Source organism: Fukomys damarensis, unplaced genomic scaffold (assembly GCF_012274545.1).
Source record: "Fukomys damarensis isolate Sample0158 unplaced genomic scaffold, DMR_v1.0_HiC HiC_scaffold_94, whole genome shotgun sequence".
Lineage (NCBI taxonomy): Eukaryota > Metazoa > Chordata > Mammalia > Rodentia > Bathyergidae > Fukomys > Fukomys damarensis.
Window position 1 is genome coordinate 118,785 of NW_022901006.1, and position 18,963 is coordinate 137,747.

General features: G+C 33.6%; 1 protein-coding gene across 7 annotated transcripts in view; it reads left to right on the forward strand.

The window, feature by feature from the left end:
* Window positions 1–18,963, forward strand: part of LOC104875806 (zinc finger Y-chromosomal protein) — a 59,912-nt gene that overhangs the window by 27,134 nt on the left and 13,815 nt on the right. For 5 of the 7 annotated variants that reach the window (XM_010643528.2, XM_010643529.2, XM_033760589.1 and 2 more), the window contains 2 exons: window positions 2,498–2,587; window positions 8,529–9,080. In XM_010643528.2, coding sequence (XP_010641830.1) covers window positions 2,527–2,587; window positions 8,529–9,080 — 613 coding nt within the window. In that variant the 5' untranslated portion in view covers window positions 2,498–2,526. Of the gene's footprint in view, window positions 1–1,625; window positions 1,645–2,497; window positions 2,588–8,528; window positions 9,081–18,963 lie in introns of those variants that run through there. The other 2 variants (XM_010643531.2, XM_033760588.1) reach the window with 2 other exon arrangements.

Consider the following 18,963-nt stretch of genomic DNA (forward strand, 5'->3'; position numbering starts at 1 on the left):
TTTTTTTTTTTTTTTTTTTTTTTTTTTTAGTAACAGCGATCAAACTTTGGATCTTGCACTGACCTAAATCCCTGGCTCTGCTTTCTTTTTTACTTTTGATTTTCTGTGTTATTTTTCCATTGCTGGGACAAAACTAACCATCACCTAAAACTTAAGAGAAACTTATTTTGGTTTAGATTTTAAGGAAATTCAGCCAAGAAGATACATTATGGTGATACAAGAGAAGTAGAACTCTGAACCTGCTAGATATTAGACGTGCAGCTTTCATGTCCTGTGAAATTGAAGAATGAATTCCAAAAGGACAAATGGGATTAAGAATAGGATAAGGTTTCTTGGGAAATACAAATAACTCCTGAGACACAGAAATGATTCTAAGTGGATTGCCACAGAGGCCCTTTGTCAGGAGTAATTTATATAGTCAGAGTGTGGATCAAACTATAATGAACCAAAAAGATTATAATTACAGTTACTTAGTCTGCTTTAATCAAATAGGGAGGCAAGGCACATAGCAAGGGTATATTGCTGACATCATTAACCTTGGCTTATCCATAACTTTGAAAATGGGAACATTTTTGGGAAGGAATCAGCCCGGGTGTTCTGGCATATATTTGACCTAATGAACTGTATGCTACCAATTACATTATAATTTAAAGTTTCCATTCATCCCTTAGGGAGAAGTATGCAAATCTGGCCATTGTGGCTTTAATCTCAAGGCCTTTCTTTCTTCAGATGGGCCTCTGCACCCACATTTCTGTTGTGTCCTCATGTTATGCACTGATTCCTCATGTATCTATGGCTGCCTATTAATTTCTTCCTGGAATAACTCCAAAAGAGCAGAGTAGAGCAAAGCTATTAGTTCATGGCAGCTGAAAAGCAAAGAAGGTTAAAAAGTTCATAGAGGCATGTCCTGGTGACTACATATTTTAATGGCCCATGTAAGTCTTTCATGATCCACACAGGAACACCTAGGAATGTGCTGTACTAATCACTGGGCATTTTTTAATCTAGTAGTGTTGACAAAACTAGAATTAATAGTCAGATATCCAACATTCTTTGTCTTTCTCTCTTTTCTTTGTATGGGTTTTGTTTTGTTTTGTTTTGTTGAGAGGGTCTCTCTATGTTGTTGAGACTAACGTGGAACTCACTGTGTAGTCCAGGCTGGTCTCAAACTCACAGCAATCCTCCTGCCTCAGCCTCCCAAGTGCTGGGATTATAGGAATGTACCATCATGTATCATTTCTTTGTAAACTGGCTGTTTCTTGCACTAGTCTTCTCACATTCATTTTTTTATAGTTTCAACCACGAAGAGAAAAGAATGGCTTTTGCTTGTGGTTCTGTCATTGGCTTGGGTCTATGGCCTCTGAGGCCGAAATAAAGATCCTATTGTACCCTATTCAAATAAAGTGCTGACTGTGGTGGCAGAAAGAAGAATTTTTAGGAGGCATTAGTCAAAAATATATTAGAAATAGAAGGCTCATTTTAGTAGTGTGGGTGCTCAAAGAAATGAAAACATGTTTTAAGCTGGAGTAAAGGACATTAAAAAGGACAGTCTTTTGACAGGTGAGCAATGATATATATTCTCATTGTCACTTTACAGTGTATGCTGTCTACCTGTGAAGCTGAAACAAGATGCCACAATTTCAGGTGCTTTTAGGGATGAAGAAACGGCAGTTAGCAGGTGGAATTTACAGGTGAAAAGTAAAGACACAGTGCCAGAATTTAGGAATTTGACACTATGTTTTATGAAGATTGAGAAGGGTGTTATAAGCTGAGGAGGCCCCAGAAACAAGGAAAAAAAGATGTCTTGAAGTCTTAAGTACACCCTTAAAATTTCCACTTTTTAAAAAAATCTCCTTTTTATTGTTAGTTTGTGTTTCTTATGCCTTAACTCATTTCCAGATCTTATAAAATAGGACTGTGTATACTTGTGTGTATGTGTGGATACATGTGCACTCATATGCTCATATATGTTTATTTTGCCTGTATGTATCTGTTGCATATTTTGTTATTTCCTAGAAAATAAAAAAGATACAGTCACACAGGTACACTTAGTTACACAGAAATCTCAAGTACTTATGATTATTAAGAATTGTGAATCTTTACCATTTTGTAATTCAGTGACAGCCAGAGTTCGGATTATATTGTCTACAGATGTTATAAAATCTTACAGAAATACCCTTAACTACTTAAATGTGAGTCTTAATCACTAATGTTGCTAGTTGGAGGGAAGATTGAGTATCTGCTAAGTAACTCAAATTCAAGTTGGTAATATATAAAAATTAACATAAATGTCAAATATCAAAATATTAAATACCAACATTTGTGCCTTTATATTTTATAACATTAAAATACTGCAGAGTTTTAGGTTCCTTTTCTTGTAATGTAATTACCCACATATTGCTAATCAGTTCCTAAGGGCAATCAGAAATGTAAATGTAATGATGTTTTAATGTGTGATATTAAATTTAATGTTTCGTGTACTTTTTCTTTGATTCAGGAGCTGTGATTAATGAGCATTTAAAAGCCATGGATGAAGATGAATTTGAACTGCAGCCACAAGAACCAAATTCATTTTTTGATGGAATAGGTATAACAGTTTCTTGAGTTGTTCTTGTCTACCAAATTTGAAGTTATCAAAAGGTTCATTTGTGAGATCTGATACTGATTCACACTTAGATTATCTTATTATCCTTCCATTCTATAGTCAACTCAAGCAATGTTACACAAAGTCTTACTGTTATCTGCAGTTTTCTACTTTTCTCAGTTATATGCTAAGTAAGTTCTTAAAATAACACTTTGGAATTGTTCTCAAAATGTATTATTTTCATCTTGCCTGTATTTCTACAATTTAGTGACCTAAGATAAGGAAATTTGTCTTAGAATTCTGTAAGTTAGAAATGTAAGAGCTGTGGCTTAATTAGTTCTTGGTGTAGGGTCAAAATCAAGGTGTCTGTTTCAGGGGGCTTTTGAAGGAGCCAAGGACATTTAAGAATCTTTGTGTGTTTTTTTTTTTTTTTGTCAATTCTTTGTTGCTATAAGGTAGATCCTCTTTGGTTGTACTTTAACTTCCTTAGCCAAGTGATGTTTTTTGTTTCTTTGTTTGTTTTGCTTAGAGGGAGGGCTACATGCATGATTATGCTTTATATGTAGTTCCCTGTAGCAACAATGAAAGGATTTTCTCTCATACCTTGACTCTTTTTGACCTTCCTTTCCATGAGATCTTGACTCTAGACAGTAAAATATTCTGTGGGCTCCTGTGATTAGGTAGGGCCTGTTTAACCATTCCAGGGTTATCTCCCAAATTTAGGTCTTTACCTTAATTATGTGTGTAGAATTTGTTTTGCAGTAGCTCATATTTTTAAGATCTAGGGCCAAAATATGTGCATATTTATTTAAGTAACATCCTGTCTACTTTGGTCAGCCCTATGTTCCTCAAACATTTATATTCATCTCAAATGTTAAATATAGTCAGTCCATCTCTCCCAAGATTCTCTGTCAAGAAAATCTCTTCTTAAATTCAGCTCAGACTTCTGAGATCATATCTAAATCAGGTGTTAACGATTTTCTCAACATAATTAAACTTTTAGGATATACTTTTTTTTTCCTCATTGAGTTTATTGGTACATTTTAGGTGTACAGTACAGTTGCATTCATTATTGGGATCTTGTACCTTTACATGACAGGTCTTGGTTCTCATTTTTTCCCCTTGTCCCCACCCTCCCTTCACCCTCCCCGCCCTTCCCCCCTTCAAACACTTTAATTCCATTTTTACCTTTTCTCATATTTTTTTTCCTTTTCCCTTATTCCCGGTTCCCTATCCTTCTCACTGTCCCACACCTTTGGTCCTTTTCTTCCTATTTGCTAATTGTCCCATTAGGATCTTCAGTACTATTTTAGTTTTTCACACCAGAGAAACTATTAGGTATTTGCATATGTGTGCCTTATTTATTTCACTTAGAAGTATATCCTCAAAATGTACCCATTTAACTATGAATGAATCTACTTTCTCATTCTTTATGTCTGAGTACTATTCCATTTTATAGAAAAACCACATCTTTATCCAGTTTCCAATTGATAGGCAGATGGGCTGTTTCCAACTTTTAGCTATTACAAACTGTGCCACTGTAAAGATGGGTGTGCATATATCACTGTGGTATGATTCTTTCACTTCTTTTGGAAAGATACCCAACAGAGGGATGGTTGGGTCAAATGGAACCTCTAATCCTAGTTCTTTGAGGTATCTCCATATTGACTTGCATAGTGTTTGCACCAGTCTGCACTCCCACCAACAATGGAGAAGGGTTCCTTTCTCCCCACAACTGCGCCAACATTTGTTATTGTGTGATTTCTTGATAGCAGCCATTCTTTGTGGTGTGAGTTGAAATCTCAGTGTTGTTTTCATCTGCATCTCTGAAATGACCAGTGATGTGGAGCATTTTTTTCATATATTTACTTGCTGCTTTTATTTCTTTGTCTGGAGAATGTCTTCATTTCAGATGCCCATTTTAGAATTCGGTCTTTATATTTGGGGAGGGGCTGGTTGTTTTGAGTTCTCTATATATTTTAGATAATAATCCTTTGTCTGAGGAGCAGTTGGTAAAAAGTTTTTCCCACATTGTAGGTTGTCTCTTAGTTCTGTTGATGGTTCCTTTTGCAGTGCAGAAGCTTTTGAATAAGATGAAATCCGAGTTGATTCTTTCTACTAGTTCCTGTGCTACTGAGGATTTGTTCATAAAGTCTTTTCCTATGCCAATTTCTTCCAGAGTTCGGCCTAACTTATCTTCTAGAAAGTTTAGTGTTTTTGTTTTTATGTTTAGATTTTTAATCCACTTGGATTTTAATTTAATGAACGATGACAGATAAGGTTCTAGTTTTAAACTTTTGCAGGTTGAGATCCAGTTTTTCCAACACCATTTATTAAAGAGGTTATCTTTCCTCCAGTGGGGGCTGGCAGCTCCTTTGTCAAAAATGATGTAGCTGAGTGCATCTGGAATTGTTTTTGTGTCTTGCAGTCTGCTTCTTTGCCAGTACCATGCTATTCGTATTACTGCGGCTGTGTAGTATAGTTTCATATTGGAAATTGTTATATCTGCTGTCTGGCCTCTTTTTATTTCTACTGAAGATGATTGAGATTGGACAATACCTTAACTTTCTCAGAAGCATCTTGTTTAATGTATCTATAAACTTCTTTACTTGCATCAGAAACTGAATCTCTTTGATCTTCCTAAAGTTTCAGAGAATACACAGTAGCATAATTGTGTTTCTATAGAAATTCTTTCTAAAAGCAAATTTAACTTGAAATTCTACACCTTGTGTCATTCCTGTAATTGTCCAGATTGTCAAATTTCAGCTATCTTTTGTTTAACGGACTATGATTTATCTTCTTTTTTTTTTAATTTAACTATAACCAGCAAGAAAATAAAAAGACCACTTCTCCCAACACCTTGCTGAAGTCTGTTTTGTGAATGGTCTGCATCTTATTTGACAAATTTTCAGTTTGATAGTTATCTCTTCCTTTTGAGGATTATTAGCAGTATTACTAAAATTTGAATTTCTACTAACAGTCTGTTCGTGGTAATATACATTTGTGTACATTTAAGATTGTTTTGATGTTTTTTTCTTTCTTGATTCTTATTATCAGACTTCTTAGCATACATATTTCTTCTAATTATCTTTAGGGGAATCTAGGATTGTTTTGTTGAAGGGAATATATGGTTTTCTTGTGGTCTAAAGCTGTCTAAGTTTTTCCCACCACACATCTATAAAACATTTCATAGTTTAGTTATATAGTAACGCTACTCTCAAGTACCTAAATTTGTATTAGTTTTTATTACTGCATAAGGTTATCACACACAAAAAATAGCAATTTAAAACAACAAAATTAATTCTCAATTTTCATAGGCGAGACTTTATTCCCATATGGTTGGATTATCTCCTTTGGGTTTCATGGGTCTAAAATCAAGGTGTCAGTACAGTTTTTGTTTGTACCTGGAATGATGAGAATGATTCTGATTTTAAATTCATTAAGGTTGTTAGCTGACTGCATTTTCTTGTAGTTGCTGTCTTCTGAGAAGCTAGCTTTTGTCTTCCTTGTTCCTTTTTATGTGGATCTTTTCAGCAAAAAGTGAATCAAGTTCTTCCTATGTTTAAGTCCAACTTCACCTTTTTCATCTTTTAGATCTCCAGTATAGAATGGTTTCTGCTTTCAGGTTCCTCTGATTATATTGGGTTTATTCTCACACTGGCAAAATTGATTGCATATGAATTGTATTTTAGTACATTTACAGAATCTAGTGATTATATTATATCTTGGGGGGGTTGTTTGTTAAAAAGGAATTGGTGATTTTATTGTAGATATCTTTTCAAAGGATAGTGTGATTGGAAAGGGGTATCAGGAAAGTTTCATCATTCTGCCTTTGTTCATTTCAGCAGCCTGCTAAATGGCTTCATTATCTTAACCTGTAATACAAACTGTTTTCTTCATTGTTTGTTTTTTTCCTTAAAGTATGTCATTCTGTTTTCTGTTGCCCATTCTATAGTTCAGGCACCCTTTGATTTTAACTGAGACCTGCATTTATAATAATAGCTATCAAGAAATTTACAGGATTTTTAATATACTCTTGGATTCCCTGTGATTATATTTCTTAAGCCATTTTGCATATTCTTTTGATTCACCTTTTCTAATTTGTTTGATAATTGGAAAAGCAAAATTAAAATTCTTTCTTAAATATACAGAAGATGGCATGGTGGTACATGCCTTTTAGCTTAGCATGTGAGAGGCAGGACAATTATGATAATTTAGTAAATTTGAAACTAGTCTGAATGACGGAGAATGGTAGGTGAGGAAAGAATGATTTAATATGGCTAAAAGAAAAAAATGTTTGGACAATATTTCAACAGGTATTAACTTAGTTTTGCCACAGTCGGGGGCAAGTGTTAGATTTTGAAGGACTATACATTTTAGACAGGTGGTTAACATAGTATGTACCTTTGACAAATCACCTACTCTGCCAGGTGCTATATTTTTATATGCATAATAAGCATGAAACTTCCCATAGATTTTCAGGATACTTTGCATTTGACCATCACCGCAGTGGAATGAGGTGTGCAGCGGATACTACTGTCCTTATTTTTAGGGGTTACATTTCTTTCCTAAGGTTATATAACTTAAGTGTACAGGATTGCTTTCTGACTATTTTAACTGAATATTTTCAAATATTAGGTTTGGGTAATGGCGATTACATCAATTTGTTGCTTCATTTGAATTAAGAACATTGATGACAGTATAAAACATTTTGTAGAAATTTTATTAAAATAGAAACAGGCATTCCTTATTATATCATTTAATTCATGTATGTATTGTTTAGTTTTTAACTTTCTACAGCTTTTAATATAATTTGGCCTACGTTAATCATTTTTGTTGGAAGAAGCTTTTTGTTTATTTGAGGTCTAACCACTGACACAGTTTTTTGGGAACTTGCTTGGACTCAGCCTGATGAATTAGCACCAGACACAGTAATCAGCTGGATAATTTGTAATGCTAACTCTATTTTTACTTTTTTCTCAACTCAGTCTTTCCATGCCTCTTATTTTTTACATTATGGGTACTTTATCTTACATTATAGTAAATGTACATGAATTGTTTCCACATGTAACATTCATTCAGAGTAATATTTACTGAACACTGTTCTGTGAAAACTGTCACTGTTTCACATTTCTGCTTTCCTTTAACTTTATGATGGCATGCTGTAACATTTTATGTTCTTAAGAGTTGGAGTGTAGGGAAGTGGGAGGAAGAGATAGATAGAGGCACAGTAATACGGTGAAATCCTACTTTGCACCAACCAAAAGCAGTTAACATTTTTATTCATTTTGCCTATTCAACCAGTTAGCTTTGCACCCTGTGCCTTTCCTTATTAAACTTTGACTACCTGTCCTCCTTTTCATTATTGCCCTGATTGTTTTATCTTAGATTCAAAGAGTGACTTTAGTCATTGCCAGCATCATAGATAGAAGATATTGGTGGGATATTGCACACAAAATAGAAATATTTTAGAGAAGAAACATATATATTGAGTGATGTAAAGAAGAAAACTGACATGATTAGAAGGGAGATGGCACAGAAGGGCAAAAAAAGTGAAGCAGTAAAAAAATGAAACATAAGAAAGTGGTATATTTGTTTTGTGGTAGTATTTGCTTATTTTGCACAGTCATCACTCAAGAATTTAGTGGTGAGGGAATTTTTTTATGTTTATAGTCAGAATATATTTTTTTAGTATTTTTCTGTTATTGCCCCATGATTTTTGTTTTTGTATTCCCCTCCCCACTTTTAGTTGACTTAAAAAGTTATGTAATTTTTTACTTTAGTGAAGTAAAAAGAGTCTTTATTTCTTTAACCTGTCTTATTGTTTGATGAACATTAAGAATGTAGTGTGTGTGTTTGGTACAGATTAATTAACATTTGTACAAATTCGAGAATATTGTGTGTACTCACCTAAAAATTATCATTTTAATTTTCATTTTTCAAGGTGCTGATGGGACACATATGGATGGTGACCGAATTGTAGTAGAAGTTCAAGAAGCTGTTTTTGTTTCTAATTCAAACATAACTGTGCATAACTTTATTCCTGATGACCCAGACTCAGTTGTAATTCAGGATGTTATGGAAGATGTTGTTATAGAGGATGTGCAGTGCCCAGATACCTTGGAGGAAACAGATGTATCTGAAAATGTCATCATTCCTGAGCAAGTGTTTGATTCTGATGATGTAACTGAAGAGATTTCTTTAGCACATTGCACAGTTCCAGATGATGTTTTAGGTTCTGGCATTACTTCAACCTCAATGTCTGTTCCAGAACATGTTTTGACAAGTGAATCTATACCAATTGGACATACTGAATATGTGGCCCATGCTAGTGTTGTAGAAACAGAAGTTGTAACTGATCCTTTAAGGAATGATACAGTTTCAGAAGAAGTATTGGTAACAGATTGTGCCTCTGAACCAATCGTTGATGCCAGTAGGATTTCTGTTCACCAGCAAGATGACAAAAACAGCTGTGAGGACTATCTTATGATTTCCTGTAAGTCTTGATTATTGAGAAAGTGGCACATTTTTTAAAGTGTGTTTTTCTTAATGTAAGGGTGAAATTTTGAGTTATGCTTCTGTAAAATTAAAGTGAATTTCATAAATTTACTTTCATTTTGTTTCAGTTTAGAAACTGGATAAGCTACATAGTTAGGAAAAACAGTACAGAGTAATTTCTGCAAAAGGAATGAGAAATGAAAATAAAGGGAAAAATGAAAGTTTATGGAATCATGAAAGATGTACTAAGCGTATTACCTCCTTATCAAAACTTGATTGTGGCTCATTCTCTTTAAAAAATTTAAATCATTCTTATATAGTCATGTTGATCTACTTTTTGATTTACTTTACTTCAAAAAAGGATTGTATATACAAACATGAATTTAAGAGAGTAAAGCAGTGGGTCAGATGCTGGTAACAATAAATCAAATACAGTCAAAGATTTTGTTATGAGTGATCTTGATCTTGGCATTATTTGGTGAGGAAATAATTTGTTGCCCCACTGGATTATATTCAGATTCTTGTGAAAAGTTATGTGTCCATAAATGCATGAATTTATTTTGTACTGTCAGACTCCATTGATCTATGTCAGACCACTATTGCAGAGTTTATTTCTGTCATTTGATTATCTAGAAATGTCTTAATTCTATTTTTTCTTTTTCTTTTTCTCCTTTTTAAAACAGGTTAATATTTTTTCTTTTTACTTTACCTGTATATATCTATAAATTAATGATGTCTGATTAATGTTATAATTTTAATTTCTATCAGTAGTGCTCTTTGAGCACATTTTAAATTCATGTTTTAAATGCCTTTCTCAATAAGACATGTTGTCTCCATAAAAAGTAGTCTTTTTCACGCAAAGTTGAAGCAGGGCATGCCTGTACATGCCTGTAACGTCAGCACTGTGGAGTCGGAGGCATGAGTATCCCTTGAGTTTGAGGCCAGTGGGGACTATGTAGTGAGACCCTGTATTAAAAAGAAAAAAAAAAAAAACTGAAGCAAAAACGTAGAAAATAAAGTAATTAATGTATTTGATCTTTTTGAATAATGGTTGTGGTGAAATATTATAGTTACTTGCTTCTGGGTTTTTATTTCTTTTTCTTTCTTGGTAGGAAAGGAACACGACTGTGTTATTAAAGAGAGGGGAGATGAAAGTGACTGATACAGTGATGTTTGGTGAAAAACTTCAAGGGAGAGAAGTTATATAGACAGTTATGTTTCTGGGATTGGTGATTTTAAACTTTTAACAATCTGATTTTAAGTGTCTTGGCTAGTTAAAAATGATGCTTGGGTCTGCAATCCCCGAACTTGGACAATAAGGCAGGAGAGTTATGAGTATAAGACATTCTGGGAGGAAAGGGGAAAAATGGGGTTGGGGATGAGGAGAAAGAAGTAAATGAAAGGAGGAGAGGCCACATACTTGTGTTCTTAGCTACTTGGGAGGATGAGGCAGGAGAACTGAGAATGTCAGCCAGCCTAGGCAACTCAGTAACTTAATGAAACCCAATCTAAAATAAGTAAATTAAAAAAATAATTCTAAAAACAAATACTCTGTTCCCCTTAGTGCTCATTGACTTCAGAGAAATCTCATTACTTTTATTTCTATGTAAAAAAAATGACATAAAAGATTTAGAAATACTAAATAAGTAAACTGTCACACAACACGTAATTATTAGATGTAGTCTTCATTTCCAGAAACATAACACCTCTGCATTTTAGAATTTTTAAAATCTAAAGTCTAGCTCATTACTACATTTTTTAAAGGATAGTTTTATAATGTGCTGTTTATAATCCGAGAACTTAGATGTAAATAGGAGAAGTTTGAGGATAGCTTTGACTACATAATGAAATCCTGTCTCAAAGAAGGAAAAAAAAAAAAAGAAAAATCAGAAATGATAGTTACAATGACTCAGTTTTATGCAAGAATCCTTTTATCTGTTTTAAAGTTTAATGTCAGTTTTAGAAATACAGATTTTCAGCAATAGTAACTGGACATTAAAATGGGGGGTTACTTGTTTTGGGGGTTTCCTTGTTATTTCTATATTGTAAGTATTGGACCTCTTCTGTATGAAGAGTAGCTGACAAAATTTTTTCTTATTCTATATATTGTCTCTACTCTTGTATCCTTGTGCTGGGTAGAAACCTTTTTTACTTGATACAGTCACATGTTATTAATAGTTGGTGTTATTTTCTTGTGCAGTTGGACATTAAGATCACAAAGTTTTTAACTTGTCTTTGCCTATGCCACAAGAACTTTACCAATTTTTATTCCAACAGACTCAGTGTTTCTATTTTTCTATCTAAATCTTTGATCCATTTTTATTTGAATTAAATAAAAGGTGAGAATTGATTAAGATTTAATCTTTGTGGTTAGGTTTTCTCAGTGTCATTTCAGTAAGAGGTTGTCTTTTCTGTAGTGTGTATTACTGGCAGAAGTCAAGTGGGATGAAGGGACTTGAGATTGTTTCTGCATCCTATTTCCATTAGTGTACATGTCGTTTTCTGCCATGCCATTCTGCTTTTACTACTTAGCCTTTTAATAAAACTGGCAGTCTGGGATTGTGATGCTTCGTCCATATCTCTGGTTGCTCAGGATCGCTTTGATTATTCTGGGTCTCTTCTGGTTCCATACAAGTTTAAAACTGTTATTTATAGTAATGTGAAAAAAGCTGATGGCATTTTGATTGGAATTGCATTAAATTTGTATATCATTTTATATAATATGTCCATTTTGATGGTATTAATTCTGCCCAACCAATGTATTTTCATTTCCTAATGTCCTCTTCAGTCTCTTTTTTCAGAATGATATACTTTTCCTTATAATATACATGTCTTCTTCTTCCTTATTTGACGCCTAGGTATTTTTTATTTAAGCTGTTGTGAATGGGTTTAATGACTTGTTTGCTAGTATTATTTCTTCCTGGTGTAAAGGATTCTTCTGTGCTAATTTTTTATTGTGTGACTTTGCTGCATTTATTCTGAGAATTTTCTAATGGAGTTCTTTGGATCATATTACATACAGAATCATGTCATCAGTAACTAAGGATAATTTGACTTTTTCCTTTCCTACTTGAATTCCTTTCTTTTGAATTTTCACTCTGCCTTTTTGAACAGAAGTGGTGAGACTGCATATATTTGTCTTGTTCCTGATAGAGGGAATGCTTCTAGTTTTCTCCTTTTTGGTACAATGGTAATACTAGGTTTGTTATAAGTGCTTTTATCAGCTTAAAGTCTTTCTTTACTTTTTTTGAGAGTTTTTAAAAAAATTTTTTGAGTGGATATTGGATTTTGTCATACATTTCTCCATCTATTATGATGATCATGTTGATGTGTACAAGTCCTTCTGCTTATATGATGTATTGCATTCATCATCCTTAGATGATAAACGACTTGGTCATATTATGATCTTTTTAACAGTTTGTTGTATTCTCATTGCAAGTATCGTTTTGAAGATTTTTACATCTATGCTCATTAGGTAAATGCATTTGGCTTTCTCTCTTTTTAAGTCTTTATCCAGCTTTGGTATCAGGACAGTATACTTACTTCAAGTAATGACTTTGGTGATGTTTCTTCCCTCAAGTTCTGGTAAAATTAAGCATTGAATCCATTAGATCCTGAGCCTCTCTTGGTAGTTTTTTTTTTTTTTTTTAATTACCTTATTCCCTGTTACTGTTTCTATATTTCCTTAATTTAAATGTCTGGAAATTTGCCCATTTTGTGGTAATAAAAGCTTTTAAAATAAAATTTTATAAAATTTTGTGTAATTGAGAGATGTCCATTTCTTTTTTTTTTTCATTTGTAATTGTACTGTTAGTGTTTTTGTTTTGTTTTCCTATCTTTTCATAAGGTTGGCTCAAGGTTTCTTTTATTCTTTCAAAGAGCCAACTTAGCCTCATTGATCCTTTTATGTATTTTTAGTCTCCAGTTCATTGATTTCCCTTCCGATCTTTATAATATCCTTCTTTGCTCAGCTTTTGGATTTAAAATGCAGATGTTTTTCTAGGTACATCATTAGGGCATTTATGATTGCTCAATTTTTCAAATGTAGTATTTTCCAGTATAAACTTCTCTCTTAGAGATGCTTTCATTTGTTCCATAGTTTCAGGTATGTCTTACTGTCATCATCTGTTGAGTATAAGACCTTCTAATTTCTCCTTGGTTTCTTCTGTGACCCATTAATTGATCAAGAATATATAATTTGATCTCTGCCTGTGCACTTTCTGATTTTGCTGTCAATTTTTAGGTTAGTTGTGGTGCAGTTTAAAAATATTCATGAGATTTTCATTTTCTTGACATTTAAGCTACTTTATGGGCTGATGTGGTCTTCTTTGGATAATATTGGTGTGTTGCTAAAAAAAACATGTATTCTGTTCATTTGAACACTAGATAATCTGTTAAGTCCATTTGTTTGTGTGGTGTAACTGTGATGTTTCTTTGTTAAATTTGGGTAGAATATGATTGATCTATTTGCAATAGTAGAATATTGAAGTGAACTGTGAATGTGTGGAAGTTTACCTTATCTGTTAGGTCTTTGTGAAGTTGGGTGTGCATTCAGTGAACATAAACATTTGTGGTTGTTACTTTTTTCTGTGAATTTTTCATACTTTCTACATAGTGACCTTCTTTGTCTCTTTTTGGTCAGTTTTGGCATGGGAGTCTTTTTTGTCTGAAAATATGATACCACTTGCTACTCCTACTTCTTTTCAGGCTCCCATTGCATAGAATATTGTTTTCCATCTTTTGACTTTAATTTAATGTGCTTTATGGATGCAACATGTAGTTGAGTTTTTTTGATCCAATATGCCAGTGTGTCTTTTGATTGAAGGCTTAAGACTACTCCTTTGAGGCTGGGTGTTGTGGCACATGCCTGTAATCCCAGTATTCGGGAATCTGATCTAGGAGGATTGCTGTGAGTTTGAGACCACCCTGGGCAACATACTGAGTTCCAGCTTGTCTCAACTACATAGTGAGACCCTGTCTCAAAAAAAAAAAAAAATTACCAAAAGGTATTGACTGAATACTGTTGTATTTGTTGTTGTCAGTTCCTGTACTTTTTCCTTTTGCTTAACTATTTACCATGATATTTTAATGAAAAAATAAATATTTCACAATAAAATAATAGCTAATATGCCATCATTTTCAAAGTAGTATAAGAATGATAAAAAAATCTATCTTAGAAGAAATAGATACTGCACACGATTTTCTTTTCAATGAACTAAGAAACAAGAAGTCTTAGATTAGATTTATGTTATAGCTTTTCTTTATAAAATATTTGATGCTTTTCTTTTTTAGAATTCTTCCCATGTATTAGATCTGTGGGACTTTACTTGTTAAATTTATGGTATAGCTTTTCTTTATAAAATATTTGAAGCTTTTCTTTTTAGAATTCTTCCCATGTATTGGATCTCTGGGATTTTACTGGTACATAGAGAAAAGTTTTTTTTCCTGATCTTAGCAACATCAGGTTCTAATTTGTCTGGAAGTTGGATTTTTTTTCCCAGGACTTGGAAAATTTTCCGCTATGAGTTTCATTAATAAATTTTCATGTCTTATGCTATTTTGTACTCTTTTCTTTCTACTGAAATTCTTATTTTTTTTCTGTCATCTAGCATCTGTCTATCCAATTTCTGTGGCCTCCTGTTTTTAAACAATATGATGCTTCAAATTTAACTGTTCAGTTCTGATACACCTTACTTACATTCATCATTTCTGCTGTCCATACTTTGAATAAAATTGTTTATACACTGAATTTTAAGATCCCTAGGTAATTTTTATTTCCAGCCATCTTATCTTGCTTTAGTTCCAAGTTTCTTGTTTTTCTTTTTCATCTCTGATCATTTTATCATTTACCTTTTACACTATTAATTTATATCCTTTGAGTTTTCCTGAATATCTTATGGATCTGCTTGTTACTTTTATTCATTCAAACATTTTAACCATTTGGTTTTTTTAATTTCCTTTGTATCAGGCCTAAGACATTAAAAGACATTTTTTGGAAGTTAATTTCTGAAGGCATTTTGTGGCTTTGTTTTGTTATGTTTCTGTTGTTACTTGTGTTGAGTTTACAGATGAAGCTTTCCCTTCTAGGGGTGTTTGGATTTATTGTACCTCTGGCTTCTTCCTGCACTTCTGCATTCCTCATAGTCTTATAGAGCTTACCCTGCAACTTAAAGAACCTGGCTCCCTTCCCCATGTTTTGTTCTCTGATCTGCTAGTGAAAGGGTGTGGGGAAAACCCAGAGCTCTTTGTTTAGTTTCATTTTCATACCTACAGTGGTGAGCTGAGAATTTTTGCCTCTGTCTTGTGACCTGACACTTCAGTTGAGTTGGAAGGGGCAGCAGTGCAATATGTTTAGTCCAGTACTCTTTCACTGATTCCTAAAAGGGCTTTCTTGATTGCCACTCTTCTCCATAACACTAATTCCAGCCTCTGAGTCCACACTCTGTAAAGATTACAGATTAGTGCCCCTCACCACACCTTGTGACCAATAAAGCCTCTCCAGCTCTTTGCCTGCATCATTCACCTACTGGCTGGTGCTCCTACAACCCCCTAACGTCATGCTGTCTTACAGTCTTATTCTCTGTGTCACTGTAGCCTGGCCTTTACTTTCCCAGTGGCCTCTTGTTGTTATGTCAGTTACTGTTCTTAGGTGATTCTCTGATTTCCAGGTTCTCTGGTACCCTAGTCTGTGAATATCTCATTTGCTGGTGAGATATCTCATGAATATTTCATTTGCCTCTTATTGAACATGATAAAAATCCTAGACTACTGTCTTGTGGCAAATACACCAACATTATCTTACTATGTGCAGTTTAATTAATAGCACACAAGTTTCAAACATCACATAAGGATCCTCAGTGGAGAATGTCTTTAAATTAATCAAATTGTGTCTAAAAGCCAGTTTTAGCACACTAAGAAACCTTTAGCTTGCTACCCTTCATATCTTCAAGGTACCTATGATGTCTTGTGCTTAGCACTTGGTACACTTTCCACTTGTGCTTTAATTTATATCAAAATTGAAGATTATATATTTTTTCATTTTTTTCATATTCCTTTTCATTTCTCCCTTCATATTCTTTTCATAAATTAATAGTCACTTTTTTGTCTTTGGGACAAAATTTCTGATGTTTACAACTGAAAAATTTATTTTGACTCAGATGGTTCAGAAGTTTCAGTTTATGGTTGGCTTCCATTGAGATAGAAATCACATGTCAGGTAAAAGCTGCTAACCTCATGAGAGTGACAGGGACAAAGCCAGAAAAAAGATACATCCTTCCCAGTACATACCATTGATTGATTCCCTCCATAAGGCCCTGCCTCTAAACTAATCAATGGATAATTCATCCTTTCAAATTAATCCATCCTTTCAAAAGCCTATGTCTGAGACATTTGGGAAACATTATAGAGCCTTAAATAGGTATCCAACCATTTGGCTTGCCTGGACTTCACTGAGTAAAGAGGAATTGTCTTGAACAACTTATAAAATATGTAAGAGTTAAGATATTTAAGTTACAGAACTTTCTGAGTGTGATTGTACATCTGTAATCCCAGTACTTGGGAAGCTGAGACAGAAAGAGTCCGCAAGTTCAAGGCCAGCCTGAGCTACACAATGAGTTCAAGGCTAGCCTGCACTACATAGCAAGACCCTTTCTCAAAAAAAAAAAGCAAACAAAAACTTCCTTTTTGCATATTTTTCATTTTGTTTATCTAAGAAAAATTATTTTATAAAAATACACTTGTACTTTCTAAACTGTTGGTTCTAGAGAACTTTAGAATTTACTAAGTTACTTTGAAATATCCAAGTAAGCCATTTAATAATTAAATGAAAGAATGTACATGTTCATTCAATAGTGATACATATCTGTCTTCAAAGCCCCACATGCATAGGAAAATAGAACCGCTGAGTTTTCAGTAATTGCTGCATATTGCCTGTTAAGTTACATGAGTGCATATGATATGATTCATACAGGTTTGAGTTCTACTGACTGGTGATGTCAAGGGTAGAATTAGTACTGTTTTGTACCCTTCCTTATATGGAGGCCACTGTTACTTAGTCAAGCACTAAATATGTATGTATTAGTCGGTAATATGTATTCTTCAAGATGAATATAATACATCCCATTTAAATGGAGAGGTAGAAAATTTAGTTCTTCTCTTAGAAAATAAAAATCATAATAATATTAAAATTTTCAATTATCACCTATTTAGAACTGTGTGGTGCATGGATTAGACATGCCCATAACAAAGTGTTACTTGCATTTACCTTGGATAAGACATCCTCTTTGTATACCATCATGTATCATTTGCTAAACTATTTCTTTTTGAGTCTCCAAACTCTTTCCTTGTTAACTGTTTTATCATAACTTTGAGATTTGTTTTCTTTTATTGAGTTTATTGGAACATTTTAGGCATATAGTACAATTACTTTCGTTATTGGGATTTTGTACCTTTATATGACAGGTCTTGGTTGTCATTTTTTCCCGTTGTCCCTACCCTCCCTTCACCCCCTCCTTACTTCTCCATATGCAAACACTTTATTTTCATTTTTTCATTTTCTCATATTTTTTTCCTTTATTACCTTTCCCCTACTCTTCCCATTTTCCCTACAACTTTAGCCCTTTTCTTCCCATTTCACAATATCATTAGGATCTTATGTGCTATTATAGTTTATTCACAGCAGAGAAACTATTTGGTACTTACACATGTGTGGCTTACTTATTTCACTTAGGAGTATATCCTCAATATGTATCTATTGTCCTATGAATGAGTCTAATTTCTCATTCTTTGTGGCTGAGTAGTAGTATTCCATTTTATAGAAAAGCCACATCTTCTATATCCAATCTCCAACTGATGGGAGATGGGCTGTTTCCAAGATTTAGCTATTACAAACTGTGCCACTATAAACATGGGTGTGCATATATCACTCTGGTGTGATTCTTTTAGTTCTTTTGGAAAGAGACCCAGAAGAGGGATGGCTGGGTCAAATGAAACCTCTAGTCCCACTTTGAGATTTTTAAAGCATCTTCATTTTTTATGATGTATGAAAAAATTAATTTTACCAAAATCAGATCATCCTCAGTTTAATACTAAAGTTTATGCTTGCATTCAGCTTTGGTGTAAACGTACATAATTTTTTCTTGTTATTTAAGTGACTTTTTAAAATCAGCTAGTGACATTTGTTTTGCAAACAGATTATTAAAATGTGGTTTGCAAATGCCTAAAACCAACTGGTTTTGGTAATAGTCTAGAAGATTAAGGTTCTTTACTTAAAATAAAGTAATCCCATGTTTATATGAAGAAAACATTTTAGGTTACTTCCTCTAAAACAGTCCTTGTTTTCTAATTATATTAGTCCTTGATTCTAATGAGATTGAATATCACTGAAAGTTTTGTTTTTGATGCCTATACCTCACAGAGCTCCTGGCCCAGAACTTGACTTTAAAATCATGATCCTCCTACTTGTGTGTGCCACTGCTCCTCACTGTAATTTTTGTTTTTGCTTTGTTTTGATTTTTTGACATAGGGTCTCACTGTGTATGTGAGACTTAAACTCACTATTGTAGCCTAGGTTGGCCTTGAACTCATGGCAGTTCTCCTGCTTCAACTCCTTGAGTGTGGGATTGCAACTGCATGCTACTATGCCTGGCCCTGTAATTTTGCTTTTTATTGTTGGCTTTTCAAATATTAAATTTATCTTAATGTATGTAAGACTTTTTTTTTAAGAATACATGGTCTTGGATTTTTTTAAAAAAACGATTATGAGTGTCTCTGTTCAAAATCTGTGTTTTGTTTTTTTAAAACCTGTTAAAAACAAGATTGTAGGCCAGGAAATAATGGCACATGCCTTAAACCCCTGCTTTTTAGGAAACTGAGTAAGGAAG